This window comes from Pristiophorus japonicus, chromosome 2 (assembly GCF_044704955.1).
Source record: "Pristiophorus japonicus isolate sPriJap1 chromosome 2, sPriJap1.hap1, whole genome shotgun sequence".
NCBI lineage: Eukaryota > Metazoa > Chordata > Chondrichthyes > Pristiophoridae > Pristiophorus > Pristiophorus japonicus.
The window spans coordinates 293,339,414-293,357,856 of record NC_091978.1 but is presented as its reverse complement, the minus strand read 5'-3'; the positions used below and the strand labels follow the sequence as shown (position 1 = coordinate 293,357,856).

Sequence of the window (18,443 nt, the reverse complement as noted above, 5' to 3'; positions counted from 1 at the left end):
CACGAGAAATGGGAATGATATCCGGGACCATCAGTGAGGGAATAGTGGCCATGAGGGAGGGAATGATAGAGGTAGTGCAAACCATGTCACTGACCATGAGAGGGAATGTTGTAGGTCGTTGACACTGTCAGGGCGCATGAGGGACGGCATGTTGGAGTTAGCTGCTGCAATAAGAGAATCAACTGTCGCTCCCACTCCAATCCCCACACCAGCCTCTGAAGAACCCAAAGCCGGGCCCTCCAACTTGCCTACAGGGCCTCCCAACTCGCCGCCTGATACCAAAGCCCCCCACCCTTAAGAGATGCGCAGTACCTGAGATGTTAGAAAGAATAAGCTTGGTATCGAGTCCAGAAACACTGTGGGCAGGAGTGGTGGAGTGTCCAAGATCAAGCACCACGGGCAGTCTTAGAATAACGGGGATGAGAGATGGGTGCAGCCTTTCTTTGCTGCTATTATTGTTACTGTTGTAACTGTTATCAAATTAAAAGTTTTTTGTAAGCTATGTAAATTTACAAGTTAAGTGATCTTAAAGAGTGATATTAAAGTAAAGTTTGATACAAGAATAATTTTATTAAAGTTAAGTACATTGTAAACTTTTGAATAAAATATATGTTACATTAAAACGGAATCATGTTCCATTAACACAACACATCATTATGGAACAGCTCCAAACAGTAAACATGTCCATGTGGAATAGTTGTCGCTGAGCCCTCAGGCATCAATAAAGTGTTCACGGATGAGCTGCTGGCGCAAGGCTCGAGCAATCATTAAAGGGGCACGGTGGCCTACCATCCTCCGCCGTCATGCTCTGGCCTCAGGCACTTGCATGGCTTCCTCATCCTCATCGTTGTCCTCCTCCTCCTGCTCATCACCTGCATCTTCCACATCATTATCAGCCATTCTCACCGCAGGTGGGTCTTTCACTACCTGGTGCTGCTGCCTCATGATGGCTAAGTTATGCAGCATGCAGCACACAACAGTGAACTGACCGACAATCTCAGAGGAGTACAGCAAGTAGCCTCCGGAATGGTCCAGGCATCGGAAACGCTGTTTCAAGATACTAATAGTCCTCAGTCTGCGGCAACACCATCAGCAGGCCGGGGCCACATCTGTGAACTCATCTCTTTTTGGCATGGAAGTAAGTCATCCTTGCTTCGAGGGACTGCCAATGATGATGATGGTCCTCTCAATGATGCTGCGCGTCGCAATGTGTGACATGTTGTATTGACGGTCAGCTTCCATCTGGGTTACGCGTAGGAGTGTCATGAGCCAGGTGGCGAGGTCGTATGCTTTGTGGCCCAGTAGCCAGCTCTGCCCTTCTGGCTGCTGCTGCTGCTGCTGAAACTTGACAGATATAACGTTGTCGCATAGGATGAACACATCATGGGTGCTGTCAGGGTATCTTGCACTGACTGACATGATACATGATATGATGCATGTTGTCACATATGAGCTGCACATTAATGGAGTGGAAGCCTTTTCTGTTCCTGTACATCTCAGAATCCTTCAAAAGGTGCTCGCAAAGCAATGTGGGTACAATCAATGCAGCCCTGTACCTTTGGGAAGCCAGCAATCCTGGAGAACCCCACAGCCCTGTCATGGATTGCTTGGGTGGTCATTGGGAACTTTATGAAGTCATTCCTACGCGCGTACAGTGCAGCCGTGACCTGGCGAGTGGAGACATGTGTTGCATGTTGAGAGATGGCGCACACATCCCCAGTTGTAGCTTGAAACGATCCGGAGGCATAGAATGAAAGTGCAGCTGTAACCTTCACTTCAACTGACAAAGCAGTCCTCCTGATGCTTCTCGGTTGCAGGTCTGCTTTGTCTACCTCACAGATCTCACTTACAACTTTTGCGGAAACGCAGCCTACTGACAGTCTGCATTACTCAGGTGGAGGTACGAATGCCCGTCACGATATACTAGAGGTGGGCAAGGCCTCCTGCCCAGCACCCTATGGGCTCTGATGTTCCTGATGCGATGAAGTCAAATCAATTGTTCCTACGTAGCACCATGATGCAGAAGGCTCACACAAGGTATGGCACTGTACATTTTGCCCCCATACTTAAATTTAACCTTTGAAAGAAGCTCAAAAACGGCAGGAAAGCAGGCAGCACAGGTTTGCAGTTCTCTCTCTCCAGGTCTGTATGGACGGGCCACACCCAAAAGGTCTTGTGACTTCTCCTCTCTCCACCACCCACCCCACCCGCTTAATTGGAGTCCTGTGACTTTTCTCTCCCCAGGCTCCAAGCCTTTCGTTCGGTGTCCCCCTCCCTCTCTCTTCTACTACCCACCCCCCCCCCTCCCACCCGCAGCTTGTTTTGTAGCCGAGCCTAGAGTAGTGTGTCCGGGCGCGGGGCTGATTCTGCCAGCTAAATCTACGACCCCCCAGCCCTGCTTCAAGATGTTTGGTGATAGCGTGTGAGTGAGTTAAAAAAGAGAACTTCTGAAATCCAACAAATTTACACTTTTACGTTGACAGGTTTAAAAAAAAATGGAACTTTATTATTGATTTTGACAGTGTTCTTGACTCGGTCCAAAATCTTCAATTTAAAAACAATGGTGCCTTTCAGCGCAGATTTGTGAATGTGCGCCTTTTTTTTTAAACTCACCAGAAGGTTTTTTGGCAGTGGCCAGATACTCCAATATAAGAAAAAATGTTGGCCAAACTGCAAACAATTGAAAAAAATGGCACAGACATGAGGGAACATGACATTAAAAAAAAACTGGCCTAGAAAAATCATAACTAAGTCAGTTAAGCTGGTGCAGATCACAGAGGAAAACTTTGAAAAAAATAAATATGCAAAAAAAAAAATCACGCACCAAAAATAACAGCACAAATGAACAGGGAAAATGGAGCCCCATGTCCCTGACCTAGAAGTATCAGTATACTGCTCTTAAATGTGTACCAAAATCTATTTGCTGGGAGACGGGAGGGTGATGGGGGAAAACGAGGTGGGAGAGAAAAACTAATCAGGCTCCCAGTTAAGCAACACCTCGATTTCAAAATTCCCATCCTTGTTTACAAATCCCTCCATGGCCTCACCCCTCCCAATCTCTATCAACCTCACAACGCCCCCCCCCCCCCATCCCCGAGATAACCGCGCTCCTTAAATCCTGTCCTCTTGAGCATCCCTGATTATAATTGCTCAACCATTGGTGGCCGTGCTTTCAGCTGCCGAGGCCCCAAGCTCAAACTCCCTCCCTAAACCTGTCCTCCTCTCAATCTCTCTTTTTTTTTTATAAAAGACTCTCCTTAAAACCTACCGCTTTGATCAAGTTTTTGGTCATCTGCCCTAATTTCTTCTTGTGGCTCAGTGTCAATCTTTGTCTTATAACACTCCTGCAAAGCACTTTGGGACATTTTACTATGTTAAAGGCGCTATATAAATACAAGTTGTTGTTATTGGAACATAGTGTAGAAAATATGATGTAATACTAAAAATGCATTAAAAGAACACGAGCTAGCAATTGCATTGGCTTACTGCCCGGTTTCTGGGCGGTATTGGCCATTGTGGGTAATAACCAGGTCAGCGAGAAATTGTCCACCTGAGTCACGCCGGCGGTTGAGGTACCGCTGGGGAGCGGACTGCCGGCGTCCACCATGGCTCAGTGGTGACCCGTAAGTATGAAAAAAAAACACCCATGAGAATTAGCGGAGCTGGGCGGTAGGTGAGTAGCTCTGCAAGAAAAAGGTTAGTAATTGTTTTTTTACTCATTATTTTGAAATTCTGTTGTGATTTAGGTTAAAAGGGTATTAGAGAATGTTTTAATGATTTTTTATGTTCTGTTTTTTGAAAAAAATGTGTGTTTTTCTGCTCTTAAGCCCAACCTGCAGCCTTGGGGTAAATTTTTAGTGATTTTTAAAATTTATCGCCCATTTTCTTTAGGAACCGCCCAATTGACCCTAAATTCCACTTTTTCATCGAGAATCGGGCCGCAACGCCAATTTTTTTCACTGGGTGGATTTTTTATATTTTGGGGTAAGTTTTCGCCGGCGATAATCTTGGGAATCTTCGCGGTCTTTTGGGCGGCAATTGGGCGCTGGCGGGTTGTTAGAGAATTCTAACCGACTGTAAACATAATTTTAAAGTTCTGTGCAACATTGGCCCAGAAATTCCGGCATCCCGAGTCCATACGGCGTGTGTACGGACCTCGGAAGGCATTGCAAAAGCCGGTTTTCAGCGTACAAAACCGGCTTTTCCGATCTGTCAAGCTTGACAGATCCTCTGCATCTCTACATCCAGAACATTCACATGGGCAAGATTGCGGTATTTACCCATATCTTGCCCAGTGGATGTCCTGAAAACTCTTGCGCCTAATAAAAGCAGGCATAAGAGTTTTAAAATACACAAAAACATTATAACTTTTTTTTTAATTAGTTCAAAACTCTCCCACTACAGTAAGTTCATTTTAGACCATAATTAAAAAAAAACTTAAAAAAAAAAAAATCGGTATTTTTTTTTATAATACATAAATAACTAATTTAAATTAATAAAAATGTGTGGTGTATTCTTTCTTTTTTTATTAGAGTTGTGTGTTGGAGGGCGGGGGTGGGGGGTTCCATTCATAACAATGGGAATTCCAACTTACGGAGTTCCTATTATTATGACTAAGTATATACTTTACCTGGATTGGCTGCCCAGAGCCATGTGACTGCAGCTCCAGCCCTGCGCACGTCCAGACGTGCAGTAAGTGGAGGCCTCAGGACCAGAAACTCGCATGGGAGCAGCAGGAACAGGTAGGTGCTCATCTTTTTTTAACTTTTTCCCTTGATCGCCGACTGGGATTTCTGGGCCAATAACTAAAATAGAACATCTTCCAGAATTTAGCACATCTCAACAACCTACCCAGCAGTTAATGAATAAGGGTTTGCATTTACAAAGACGAAACTAGGGACTGCCTCACTCTGCAGTTGAGCCTGAAAATTTATAAACATGATGGAGCAGTGTTCCACAGAAATGGAGACATGGGAGAAGTCTGGCTTTCAAACCACATACCTTGCACATAATCAAATAGAACATATAGACCAGAACCAGAGCTTCCATTGTTAAACCCTGAAACAAACATTAAAAATGTAGCTGCATAACAGGGAATGTATTCATATTTTGATTATATTAATTTGATTACTAAATGTGATTTTATAAATTGCAGGGGTTAATAATACAAGGCACCTCAGCCTCATTGGTTGTGTGTTTGGATGCTCAGCAACTCTCCGCAGTTTCAAGCTGATGTTGGCTTAACATTTTTTGGGGCGGATGCTTAACAATACTTTTTTTTTTAAGCGAAGTGCTCAGTGTATGATGGGAGCTTGAGGGACTACACAAAAAAAAGAACTGCTCAGCCAACACCACCTAGTTTGACAGCACTCAACTCTCAGAACTATAGAAGATATACAAATTTCAAGGAGTTCCTTTTACTTGAGGCTGAAGTTCCTTACCTAAACATTTATGGTGTTGGACACACTCAGTGAAATTAATATTTTTCTGGTACGGTGGTACAAAAATTATTTTGAAGGCCATCGTGTGATAAACTTGAACAGAGTAGATTGGACTACCTGACAATAGATTGATAACATTCCACATGTACTGCACCTATTTGGAGCCATGGGTTATGTCAATATTGGTTCATATCAGTAGTCATGAGGTATAATATTTATACAATAACAAATACAAGAAAACATTTAAATTCAAGTTTGAGTGGACACATGACATAATCTGCTGTGTCATTGCAATGGTGGCTAAACACTCATGGGGAACAACATTTCTAACCTTTGCCCTGGGGAATGTCCATTCCCGAGCACAAAGCTCAGGTCTGCAGCTGCATTCTAATTTCCTCCGTCTTTCTGATGCTTGGCCCTGCTAGGGGGGCAGGCTTGCAAGTTAGTGGCCTGAGACAGGTGTACAGATTCAGATGTACTGATCTTGCAAAGCACTGGCACAGAAGGGATGGATGGGAACAAATAGCCCCAGATTTCAGTGTTAATGCATAATGCTACTTTCATTGCATAATGAATTTAATAGATTCAGCAAAAAGTACCTGAAGTAAATGTCTTAGTGTTGCTGTGCAGTACAAATAAAGAGCGACTTAAAACGGCGAGGGGAAGAAAGGGAAGGAATTACTATCAAAGTATTTTCTCAGTTATATTTACCTTTCCCTGCAACATTTGTGGCAAGGCTAAGTAATCTTCACAGGGCTTGCTCCACCCTACTGATGGTCTTTATAGGAACAGAATAACAGGATTACAATTGCAAAATATTGTGGATGCTGGAATCTGGAATAAAAACAGAAAATGCTGGAAATCTCAGGTGGTCAGGCAGCATCTGTGGAGCTGCTTCCTCTCCACAAATGCTGCCTGACCTGCTGAGATTTCCAGAACAACAGGATTGTTGGCATGATATAAATCAACCCTGTAAAAAATACCCATGTTACCTAAACAGAGCTCACCCCACCCGCTTACATTATCAAGTCAGGTTAATTAAAATGGGAATAGCACTTCAAGGGAGCTCAATACAAAGTACTTCCATTTTAATGTTTCTTTTATGCCTAGTACCATTTTAAATTAACTTTTACAGCAGCACTCAGCTAATCAGAATAGAGGGAGCAGGATAGTTAGAATAAATACATGGCTTGAGCAGTGGTGCAAGAGGGAGGGATTCAAATTCCTGGGACATTGGAACCAGTTCTGGGGGAAGTGGGACCTGTACAAAAGGGACGGACTGCACTTGGGCAGGACTGGAACTGATGTCCTGGGGGGTAACATTTGCTAATGCAGTTCAGGAGTGTTTAAACTAATATGGCAGGGGGATGGGACCTATGCAGCGAGACAGGGCGAAGTAATATGGAGTCAGAAACAGATGGTAGAAAGGTAAAAAGCAACAGTGGAAGGCCGAGTAAACAAAGGAAAGAAACAAAAAGGGCCATACTACATCATAATTCTAAAAGGACAAAGAGTGTTAAAAAAACAAGTCTGAAGGCTTTGTGTCTTAATGCAAGGAGTATCCGTAATAAGGTGGATGAATTAACTGTGCAAATAGATGTTACCAGATATGATGTGATTGGGATTACAGAGACCGTGGCTCCAGGATGATCAGGGCAGGGAACTCAACATCCAGGGGTATTCAACATTCAGGAAGGATAGAATAAAAGGAAAAGGAGGTGGGGTAGCATTGCTGGTTAAAGAGGGGATTAATGCAATAGTTAGGAAGGACATTAGCTTGGATGATGTGGAATCTATATGGGTAGAGCTGCAGAACACCAAAGGGCAAAAAAACATTAGTGGGAGTTGTACAGACTTCCAAACAGTAGTAGTGATGTTGGGGAGGGCATCAAACAGGAAATTAGGGGTGCATGCAACAAAGGTGCAGCAGTTATAATGGGTGACTTTAATATGCATATAGATTGGGCTAACCAAACTGGAAGCAATACAGTGGAGAAGGATTTCCTGGAGTGCATAAGGGATGGTTTTCTAGACCAATGTGTCGAGGAACCAACTAGGGGGGAGGCCATCTTAGACTGGGTGTTGTGTAATGAGAGAGAATTAATTAGCAATCTCATTGTGCGAGGCCCCTTGGGGAAGAATGACCATAATATGGTGGAATTCTACATTAGGATGGAGAATGAAACAGTTAATTCAGAGACCATGGTCCAGAACTTAAAGAAGGGTAACTTTGAAGGTATGAGGCGTGAATTGGCTCGGATAGATTGGCGAATGATACTTAAGGGGTTGACAGTGGATGGGCAATGGCAGACATTTAGTGACCGTATGGATGAACTACAACAATTGTACATCCCTGTCTGGCGTAAAAATAAAAAAGGGAAGGTGGCTCAACCGTGGCTATCAAGGGAAATCAGGGATAGTATTAAAGCCAAGGAAGTGACATACAAATTGGCCAGAAATAGCAATGAACCCGGGGACTGGGAGAAATTTAGAACTCAGCAGAGGAGGACAAAGGGTTTGATTAGGCAGGGAAAATAGAGTACGAGAAGAAGCTTGCAGGGAACATTAAAACGGACTGCAAAAGCTTCTATAGATATGTAAAGAGAAAAAGGTTAGTAAAGACAAACGTAGGTCCCCTGCAGTCAGAATCAGGGGAAGTCATAACTGGGAACAAAGAAATGGCAGACCAATTGAACAAGTACTTTGGTTCTGTATTCACTAAGGAGGACACAAAAAACCTTCCGGATATAAAAGGGGTCAGAGGGTCTAGTAAGAAAGAGGAACTGAGGGAAATCCTTATAAGTCAGGAAATTGTGTTGGGGAAATTGATGGGATTGAAGGCAGATAAATCCCCAGGGCCTGATGGTCAGCATCCCAGAGTACTTAAGGAGGTGGCCTTTGAAATAGCAGATGCATTGACAGTCATTTTCCAATATTGCATAGACTCTGGATCAGTTCCTATGGAGTGGAGGGTAGCCAATGTAACCCCACTTTTTAAAAAAGGAGAGAGAGAAAACAGGGAATTATAGACCGGTCAGCCTGACATCAGTAGTGGGTAAAATGATGGAATCAATTATTAAGGATGTCATAGCAGCGCATTTAGAAAGAGGTGACATGATAGGTCCAAGTCAGCATGGATTTGTGAAAGGGAAATCGTGCTTGACAAATCTTCTGGAATTTTTTGAGGATGTTTCCAGTCGACTGGACAAGGGAGAACCAGTTGATGTGGTGTATCTGGACTTTCAGAAGGCTTTCGACAAGGTCCCACACACGAGATTAATGTGCAAAGTTAAAGCACATGGGATTGGGGGTAGTGTGCTGACGTGGATTGAGAACTGGTTGGCAGACAGGAAGCAAAGAGTAGGAGTAAATGGGTACTTTTCAGAATGGCAGGCAGTGACTAGTGGGGTACCGCAAGGTTCTGTGCTGGGGCCCCAGCTGTTTACATTGTACATTAATGATTTAGATGAGGGGAGTAATGTAGTATCTCCAAATTTGCGGATGACACCAAGTTGGGTGGCAGTGTGAGCTGCGAGGAGGATGCTATGAGGCTGCAGAGTGACTTGGATAGGTTAGGTGATGTGGGAAAATGCATGGCAGATGAAGTATAATGTGGATAAATGTGAGGTTATCCACTTTGGTTGTAAAAACAGAGAGACAGACTATTATCTGAATGGTGACAGATTAGGAAAAGGGGAAGTGCAAGAGACCTGGGTGTCATGGTACATCAGTCATTGAAGGTTGGCATGCAGGTACAGCAGGCGGTTAAGAAAGCAAATGGCATGTTGGCCTTCATAGCAAGGGGATTTGAGTACAGGGGCAGAGAGGCGTTACTATAGTTGTACAGGGCCTTGGTGAGGCCACACCTGGAGTATTGTGTATAGTTTTGGTCTCCTAACTAGAGGAAGGACATTCTTGCTATTGAGGGAGTGCAGCGAAGGTTCACCAGACTGATTCCCGAGATAGCGGGACTGACATATCAAGAAAGACTGTATCAACTGGGCTTGTATTCACTGGAGTTCAGAAGAATGAGAGGGGATCTCATAGAAACGTTTAAAATTATGACAGGTTTAGACAGGTTAGATGCAGGAAAAATGTTCCCAATGTTGGGGAAGTCCAGAACCAGGGGTCACAGTCTAAGGATAAGGGATTAGGACCGAGATGAGGAGAAACTTCTTCACCCAGAGAGTGGTGAACCTGTGGAATTCTCTACCACAGGAAGTTGTTGAGGCCAATTCACTAAATATATTCAAAAAGGAGTTAGATGTAGTCCTTACTACTAGGGGGATCAAGGGGTATGGCGAGAAAGCAGGAATGGGGTACTGAAGTTGCATGTTCAGCCATGAACTCATTGAATGGCGGTGCAGGCCATATATTTTCTATGTTTCTATGATACTAGGTTAGGACAGCCAAAAACAACCTCCTAGAGGTGAAAACAAATTGGGCTACAAATTCCATAATTAGCGCGATGACCGTTTTTTGGGAAATAATCGCGACTTTTGATTTTTTTGGAGGCCGCAAAATTCGGCAAATGGTGACGAGTAGCAGCAGTAAAATCCAGCCTTGCATGACTGCATTTGTGCACCGGAGCCGAATTCAGCGATCTGAAAAAAAAAAACCTTCTGCGCATGTGCAATTTTTTCGATGATTCTCTTCCACCTCTCCTCCCCCCTCCCCCCTCCCCCCTCCCCCCTCCACCACCGGCCGCGATTCTAGTCAGGTGTCAGGGTGCGCCTGCACAAGCGCAGTATACCCAAGTCTCAATTTGCCATTTTTCACAGACAAGAGAAGATGCAGCAGGGTGATAGCAGACAAAGGGCCAGGAAATTTAGTTCTGATGCTAATAAGGCACTGATAACAGCAATTGAAAGTAGATGGGAGGAGTTTAATAGGAGGGGTCGAAGTAAACCCCCCCCCCCACCCCGGCCATTGTCGAGAGATTTTGGACCTGTATTGTGGAGGAGATCTCCTCAGTAGATGACATTCTCAGGGACCACCATCAATGCAGGAAAAGATAAATGACCATTGCAGGGTCATGAGTGTAAGTAATATTTTTATTCATGCAGTCACTCCTTGATTACTTAAATTGTAAATGTGACACATGTTGCTGTAGGTAGGCTTAGTGTTGCACCTTATTTGCTATGAATGATCGTTACACATTATTAAGACTGTTTTTTGACAACTTAAAAGATGTTTCTGTACGTTGATGCCTTCCACATGAACCACGTGCAACTACCAGGGCCATTAAACAGACGGCTGTATTAAATGCACACAGTATGGTACAAGCGCTTTGATGGCTGTGTGTGTGACAAGAGCAGAATGGCACTCTGGTAACCATTCCTGTTGTCATTTTTGCAGGAAAAGTTGTCCCACAATCGCCACGAACAGTGATGGACAGGCGGTGGTCCACCGCAACCGCATCCCTTAACAGACCTGGAGGAGCGAGTGGCTGGTTTAATTGGTGCCTCTGGGAGGTCAATTACTCATGTGGGTGCTGAGCCCATGTTCCGAACTGATGACAAGTTCTGCAAAATCCCCGGGCTGGGATGCGGTAATGTGATGCAGTGTCTGTGGACGAGGGTTCCGGTAATGTGATGCAGTGTCGCTCGACGACATATAATGCAGTAATGGCGGTCCTTCAAATAAGTCTGCGCTGTGTGACCTTACTCATGTCACCCTGCACCCTCGTCTGCTGCTAACCACTCGTCTGTTGTTTTCTATTTTGCAAGCCTCCACCTCAGCCCATTATGTGTGGGTTGATGAGAACCGCGCTGAGGACCCTCCACGGAAGGAGCAACATCATGAAGCTGTTGCTGGGGTGGTGGTAATGGTGGAGGGGGTGTTGGGTGTGGAGAGGGTGGTGGGGGTGATGCGGTCAACATGTCTTTTAGCTGCGGCCACAAGTTCCTTGGAGGAAGTAACATTTACAGGCTTTGTCCCATCCGAGGCAGTGGGTCCAAGTCGTGTGCAGCAACCCTGTATTTCGTCTCTTTGGAGGTTGAGTCAGCAAAGCCAGTCTGCTGAAAGACAGCAGGCGCACACATGGATATGGTGGGACTGTCCAGGGAGAGCGTCGAACTCGGTTGAGCTCCTCCAGGCCCTGGGTGGCATTTCCGGCAACATCGCCGCACAATCTGCAACACAATCGCGGACATTCGCAGATTGCAGCTGCGATCCGGGAGAACACCGAGGCTGTCAATGCCCTGTGGCAATCGACTTTTGGCACTGCAGTCCCCAGTGTCATAGCACCCAGACCGAGAGCACCTGTGAGTGCTGAGGCCAAGCAAGAGCCCTCCGACTCAGAAACCGGGCTATCCATACCCAGAGCTTCTCCAGGGGATCCAATAGCATCTCTCTTGTCTCTCCCCCAACAACAGCAGCGCTCTGCACGCCTTGCTGCACACCATCTTGGTTCCAATGCAGGTAGGGGCAAGAAGCGGGGGCTGGGGGGGGGGGGTGGGGGGGAGGTGGCCGCAGTTAAAAGACGTTCGGTGCAGGGATTGTTGTTTTGCTGTAATTTTCCTGTTTGTTATTTTATAAAAGTTTTACAAATTGTGTTCAAGTTAAAATTGTACTTAAGTTTCAAAATTAAAGTTTACAAAGTTTCAAGAATGTACAAATGTTTTATAAATTATTTTGTTCATCTTAACCAATCTTGTGCAGTGTCTCATTTGTAGAATAAGAGGGGGAATAGTTAATATGGTGGATAGAGTGGGCAGGCAACGGTGAAACGTGCCTTTCACTGTTCAAGCAAAGCATTGATTTGAGCTGCTGACGCAAGACTTTTGCAGTGGCGAAAGTTCAACGAGGCCTCCTCTGTGGTGGTGGTGGCATGGATTTATTGCCAGGCTCCTCGTCCTCCTTCCCTCTCTCCTGAGGTGGTCCTGCAGCCCCCAGTGGCAAATCCTGTCCCCTCATGATGGCCAAGTTGTGTAGCATGCAGCGCACCACAATGAACTCAGACCTGCTGAAGGGAGTATTTCAGGCTGCCTCCAGAGTGGTCCAGGCATCGGAAGTGCTGCTTGAGCACTTCAATTGCCTTTTCGACGATGTTGCGTGTGGCTATATGGCTATCATTATAGCAATGCTCAGTTTGTGTCTGAGGGTTCCGGGAGAGAGGGGGGGGACCATGAGCCAGGTGGCGAGGCCGTAACCTTTGTCCACTAGCATCCAGCTCTGACTTTGTGGCTGATGCTCAAACAGGAATGAGACACTGCTCTCATGCAAAATGAAAGCATCATGGATGCTCCCTGGAAACTGGGCATTTACTGACATGATGTGCGAAGTATGGTTGCAAACGACCTGTACGTTCAGGGAGTGGAATCCCTTTCGGATTCGGTAAACCTCTAGCTTCTCTAAAAGGTGCTCGCAGGGCGATGTGCGAACTGTCGATGGCACCCTGAACCTTGGGAAAGCCAGCAATTTGTGCAAAACTCACTGGGAACTTTATAAAGTCCATCCTGTGTGTGTACAGTGCAGTAGTCACCTGGCGAATGCAACTAAATATAGCGAACTGCGAGATGTAGCATATGTCCCCTGCTGATGCCTGAAAGGAGCCGGAGGCATACAAGGCAAGTACTGCAGTCACCTTCACCTCGACAGGCAGTACAGTCCTGATGCTGCTGGGAAGCTGTAGGTCCGCCTTGATCAACTGTCATAGCTCTCTGACCACCTCTTTTTGGAAGCGCAGCCTTTGAATGCGCTGTTCCCTGTAAACTGATGGGGGTAAGGCCTCCTCCCCATAGATCTGCGAGCTCTTTGATTACGCTCAAAATGCTCTTGAATAAGCCTTCTTCCAGCTCGATGCTGCATAGAAAAAGCAGCCAACAATAATGGCAGAAATATTCTAGCTCCCATTCTTTTAAATGTCCTCAAACAGCCGTAAAAATTAACTATAAACTCACAAAAACCTCAGTGTAAAACGCAGCTTTCCCTCCAAATCCTTTTATGCACTGAACTTCTGCTGCATTTTTCAAGATGGCGTCGTTAGCGCCAGGTGCATCGTGGGTCCAAGCAGGCAAGACTTGATTTTTTTCTGGCGTGTTTGGGGGGGCAGTAAAAATGGCGGCATTGGCGAATTTCCTGGCTGCGGCGATAGCGGAGCGTTGCACGCCGATTGACGTCATAAAAAAGGTAAAAAAAACGGACGGGCGATAATTTTAACCACCGGCGCAAAACTGCTGCGAATTTTCCATTCAGGCGTTAAATTTTGTGTGCTTGTGCACCACCAAAAAAAAATACTTTTTCCACTCCACCACGGCGGTAAAATGGCAGTAAACAGGCGCAAATCCGCCGAATTTCTAGCCCATTGAGTCTATATTCTCAGTGCAGGCACAAACTGACTGTGGTTAGTGAACTATGTCTGTCATTTATTCAAAATGTCAGTGAATGACGTACAGTGAACCACCCCATTCTCCCCACTGCCCCCACCTAACCCTCAAACATGGGTCATTTTTATCAATCAATCACAAAATGGTAAATTAGGGAAAATGTCATTGCGCAAAAGACACATCACACCCAGCATCATCACCAACCCGCCCCCAAAAAGCAAGAATATTCTACAAAGCATCACTCAAAATAGAATGAATTAAATTTTATATATTGTGAAATATACTGAAAATTTTTTTTGTAGCATAGTGACACCTAGTGGATAAAGATCAAATTCAATTGCAGTAAATTAATTTATGAGGATACTATCAATTTGTTAAATTATCAATTTTAAATATAATTAAACACACATGGAGCCTCAATTTTACACACTGGCAAATAATTATTAGAAATACTAACACCGCTTCTGTGCTTTTTCTCACTGCACTGTTATCTCTCGAGTTACCCAAGGATCTATCTTTGGCCCCCTCCTCTTCCAAATCTCAATGCTGCCCCTTGCCAAAGACAACATTAGCCGGAGACATGGAGTCAGTTCCACGTCGACGCTGACAACATCCAGCTCTATTTCCCCACACCTCTCTTGACCCTTCCACTGCCTCTTGTGCTTTAAGACTGCTTGTCCGACACACAGTCCTGGACAAGACACAATTTCCTTCAAACATTTGTAAGACCGAAGCCAGCGTATTTGACCCCTGCCACAAACTCCGTATACACTCCACCGATTCTATCCCACTCCTTGGCCATAGTCTCAGGTTGAACCAGTCCATTTCACCTTGGTGTTCTTTTTCTTAATTCATTCATGGGTGTGGGTGTCACTGAGCATTTATTGCCCATCCCTAATTGCCCTTGAGAAAGTGGTGGTGAGTCGCCTTTAACCTCTTCAGTCCATGAGGTGAAGGTACTGTTCGGGAGGAAGTTCCAGGATTTTGATCCAGCGACGCTGAAGGAACAGTGATATATTTCCACGTCAGGATAGTGTGTGACTTGGAGGGGAACTTGGTGTACCCTTGCACCTGCTGCCCTTGTTCTTCTAGGTGGCAGAGGTCACGGGTTTGGGAGGTTTTGTTGAAGCCGTGGTGAGTTACTGCAGTGCATCTTGTAGATGGTAAACACTACAGCCACTGTACGCCAGGGATGGAGTGAGTGAATGTTTAAGGTGGTGGATGGGGTGCCAATCAAGCGGATGATGTTGAGCTTCCTGAGTGTTGTTGGAGCTGCATTCATCCAGTCAGGTGTAAAGTATTCCATCATACTCCTGACTTGTGCCTTGTAGAAGGTGGAAAGACTTTGGGGAATCAGGTGGTGAGTCACTCGTCGCAGAATACCCAGCCTCTGACCTGCTCTTGCAGCCACAGTATTTATGTGGCTGGTACAGTTAAGCTTCTGGCCAATGGTCACTCCCAGGAAGTGGATGGTGGGGGATTTGGTGATGGTAATGCCAATGCCATTGAATGTCATGGGGAGGTGGCCAGACTCTCTCATGTTGGAGATAGTAATTACTTGGCACTTGTATGGTGCGAATGTTACTTGCCACTTAACAGTCCAAACCTGAATGTTGTCCAGGTCTTACTGCACGTGGGCACAGACTGCTTAATTATCTGAGTTGCAAATTAAACTGAACACTGCAATCATCAGCGAACAATCCCACTTCTGACTTTAAGATGGAGTGATAGTCATTGATGAAGCAGCTTGGCAGTAAGTTCCCATTCCTTCATCGTCACTGGGTCAAAATCCTGGAACTGCCTTCCCTAACAGCTCTGTAGAAGTACCTTCACCACAGGGACTGCTGCAGTTCAAAGCGGAGGCTCACCACTACCTTCTCAAGGGCAATTAGGGATGGACAATAAATGCTGGCATTGCCAGCAGTGCCCACATCACAGGAACGAATTTTAAAAAAGCCCAAATCACAATACTTGAGATATATGTAAATGATGTGTGCCCAAAGTTCCTTGCTATACACATATGCAGGCCATGAAGACAAAAAGCCTGGATATCACTGGTCCGGGGAGCCCTGAAACAAGGGATAGACTTTACTATCAAGGCAAATGTTATGAAGATAGATATGGTAAATTCATACCCGCATTTCTTTAAGGTCGTGAAAGTTGTTTCCCACTCTGACAGAGACCTTGCTTGGAGTATAGCTTTCATCAGATTTGTAGTCTGCATAAATACACAGGGTTTTCACAGTTGTTTTTCGCCTAGAAAAACAAAAATTAATCCGAGTAACTGAGTCATCAGAAATAGATGGCGTAGCAATCAGGTGTTCCCTGCAGTAAGGACAGCTGCAATGTTTTTTTAAACACCAGCTCTCAACAGATATACATTAAAACCTATTAAAATCAAAATGATTGTGTGGGGCCTGCAAGCCAATCTCAAGCCTGTCCCCAATCAAACAACCGCACACATGTACTTTCCACAGGATCTCTGGAAAGCAATCCAGAGTATTAGTCTGGTCAAATCGTGCCCCTCCCTCTCGCTCCCCCCACCCCCCCTCTCATAAGAACATAAGAAATAGGAACAGGAGTAGGCCAAACGGCCCCTTGAGCCTGCTCCGCCATTCAATATCATGGTTGATCTGATCATGGACTCAGCTCACTTCCCCGTCCACTCCCCATAACCCCTTATCCCCTTATCGTTTAAGAAACTGTCTATTTCTGTCTTAAATTTATTCAATGTCCCAGCTTCCACAGCTCTTTGAGGCAGCGAATTCCACAGATTTACAACCCTCAGAAGAAATTTCTCATCTCTGTTTTAAATGGGCGGCCCCTTATTCTAAGATCATGCCCTCTAGTTCTAGTCTCCCCTATCAGTAGAAACATCCTCTCTGCATCCACCTTGTCAAGCCCCTTCATAATCTTATATGTTTCGATAAGATCGCCTCTCATTCTTCTGAATTCCAATGAGTAGAGGCCCAACCTACTTAACCTTTCCTCAAAGTCAACCCCCTCATTCCCGGAATCAACCGACTGAACCTTCTCTCACCATCATCACATAGCTCAGGGCAGAGTAGACAACTATAGAAGCCTTAATGGCACCCTGGCTGAGATCAGCCAATTCAGTACAGACTGGGCATTAAATATGGGACCTAGCTGATTTGTATGATGCAATTTCACCAGGTGCCATTGCCCACTAGACATCAGAGGAACCTTATTCATTTTTTAATAGCCCTTTCACAGGTCCAGGCATTATGCATTACTTATTTAGATCCTAACACAATTGATGCCTTCAAATCACACTAGAGTATAATTCAAGATTTCTGCCCCACCTCATTCTAAAAAAGCCAGTCAAATAAACCCCAATTTATTTTGTAAAATTATGGCACATTCCCCGTGTCCGATTTTCTTCAAAGGGAGAATTAAATTTTCCACATATTAGCTACAATTCTCTTCTGAATTAAGTTATGTATATAAAGATTACAATTTAGGGGACTATGTATTTATGGAATGGATATAAATTTGAAAAGACTAGAAAAATAACTTTGTTACGTTCTAATTTTTTAGAAACTGGGTAATCTACAATAACTTTCTGTACCCAAAGCACTGCAAAACCAGACACAAATAATGATTGATAACTTCGACTGAGTTCCGCCTTTAACTAGCAGTCAATCATGGAGAACTTTCATAATGTAAACTAATAATTCCAAAAATTCCAAAACACATGTTGCAACTACATTAGAGCATAGGAAAATTAGACTATACTAAAATTAGCAGCACTCTACACTGAATATACATGAATATTATTGCAATCTTAATATTTTCTTAAAGTTTGAGCTTTTGATACATAGTCTGTCTGCATGGTTGTACAATGCTTCTTATGAGCATATCTCATTCCTCACAAATGAGTGCAAAAGCTAGCCCAGCCTCAGTTTAATAATTAACCCAAATAAAAACAGAAAAATTTGGAAATACTCAGCAAGTCAGGTAGCACCAGTGGAGAGAGTAACAGAGTAACGTTTCAGGTCGATGACCTTTCATCGGACCAGTTCTGATGAAAGGCCATCAATTTGAAACGTTAAATCTGTTTCTCTCTCCACAGTTCGGTCCAATGTCCTTGCGGGGAGGTTTGCTATTGCTGTTTGGGAGTATTTAAACTAATTTGGCAGGGGGATGGGCTGTAGAAAGGATATAGCATTAGAAAGGAGAAACAAGGTGCACAAAGGATTGGGAGTGACAGAGAACAAGAGTACAAAATAGTATGGTATTAGGTAGGGTCAGATTAAGAGAGAATACAAGACGGTCTAAGATAGGTTTACAGTGCATATATGTGAATGTGCGTGAATGCATGAAGTGTGGTAAATAAGATTTATGAGCTGCGGGCACAAATAGCTACATGGGAATATGAAATATAGAAAATAGGTGCAGGAGTAGGCCATTTGGCCCTTCGAGCCTGCACCGCCATTCAATGAGTTCATGGCTGAACATGCAACCTCAGTACCCCATTCCTGCTTTCTCGCCATACCCCTTGATCCCCCTAGTAGTTACGACTATATCTAACTCCTTTTTGAATATATTTAGTGAATTGGCCTCAACAACTTTCTGTGGTAGAGAATTCCACAGGTTCACCACTCTCTGGGTGAAGAAGTTTCTCCTCATCTCAGTCCTAAATGGCTTACCC

General features: G+C 44.5%; 1 protein-coding gene across 2 annotated transcripts in view; it reads right to left on the bottom strand.

Moving 5' to 3' along the window:
- The window catches only part of anapc10 (anaphase promoting complex subunit 10), an 82,531-nt gene that overhangs the window by 16,517 nt on the left and 47,571 nt on the right, over nucleotides 1-18,443 (bottom strand). For both annotated transcript variants that reach the window (XM_070865029.1, XM_070865038.1), the window contains exon 4: nucleotides 15,907-16,027. In XM_070865029.1, coding sequence (XP_070721130.1) covers nucleotides 15,907-16,027 — 121 coding nt within the window. The remainder of the gene's footprint in view (nucleotides 1-15,906; nucleotides 16,028-18,443) is intronic.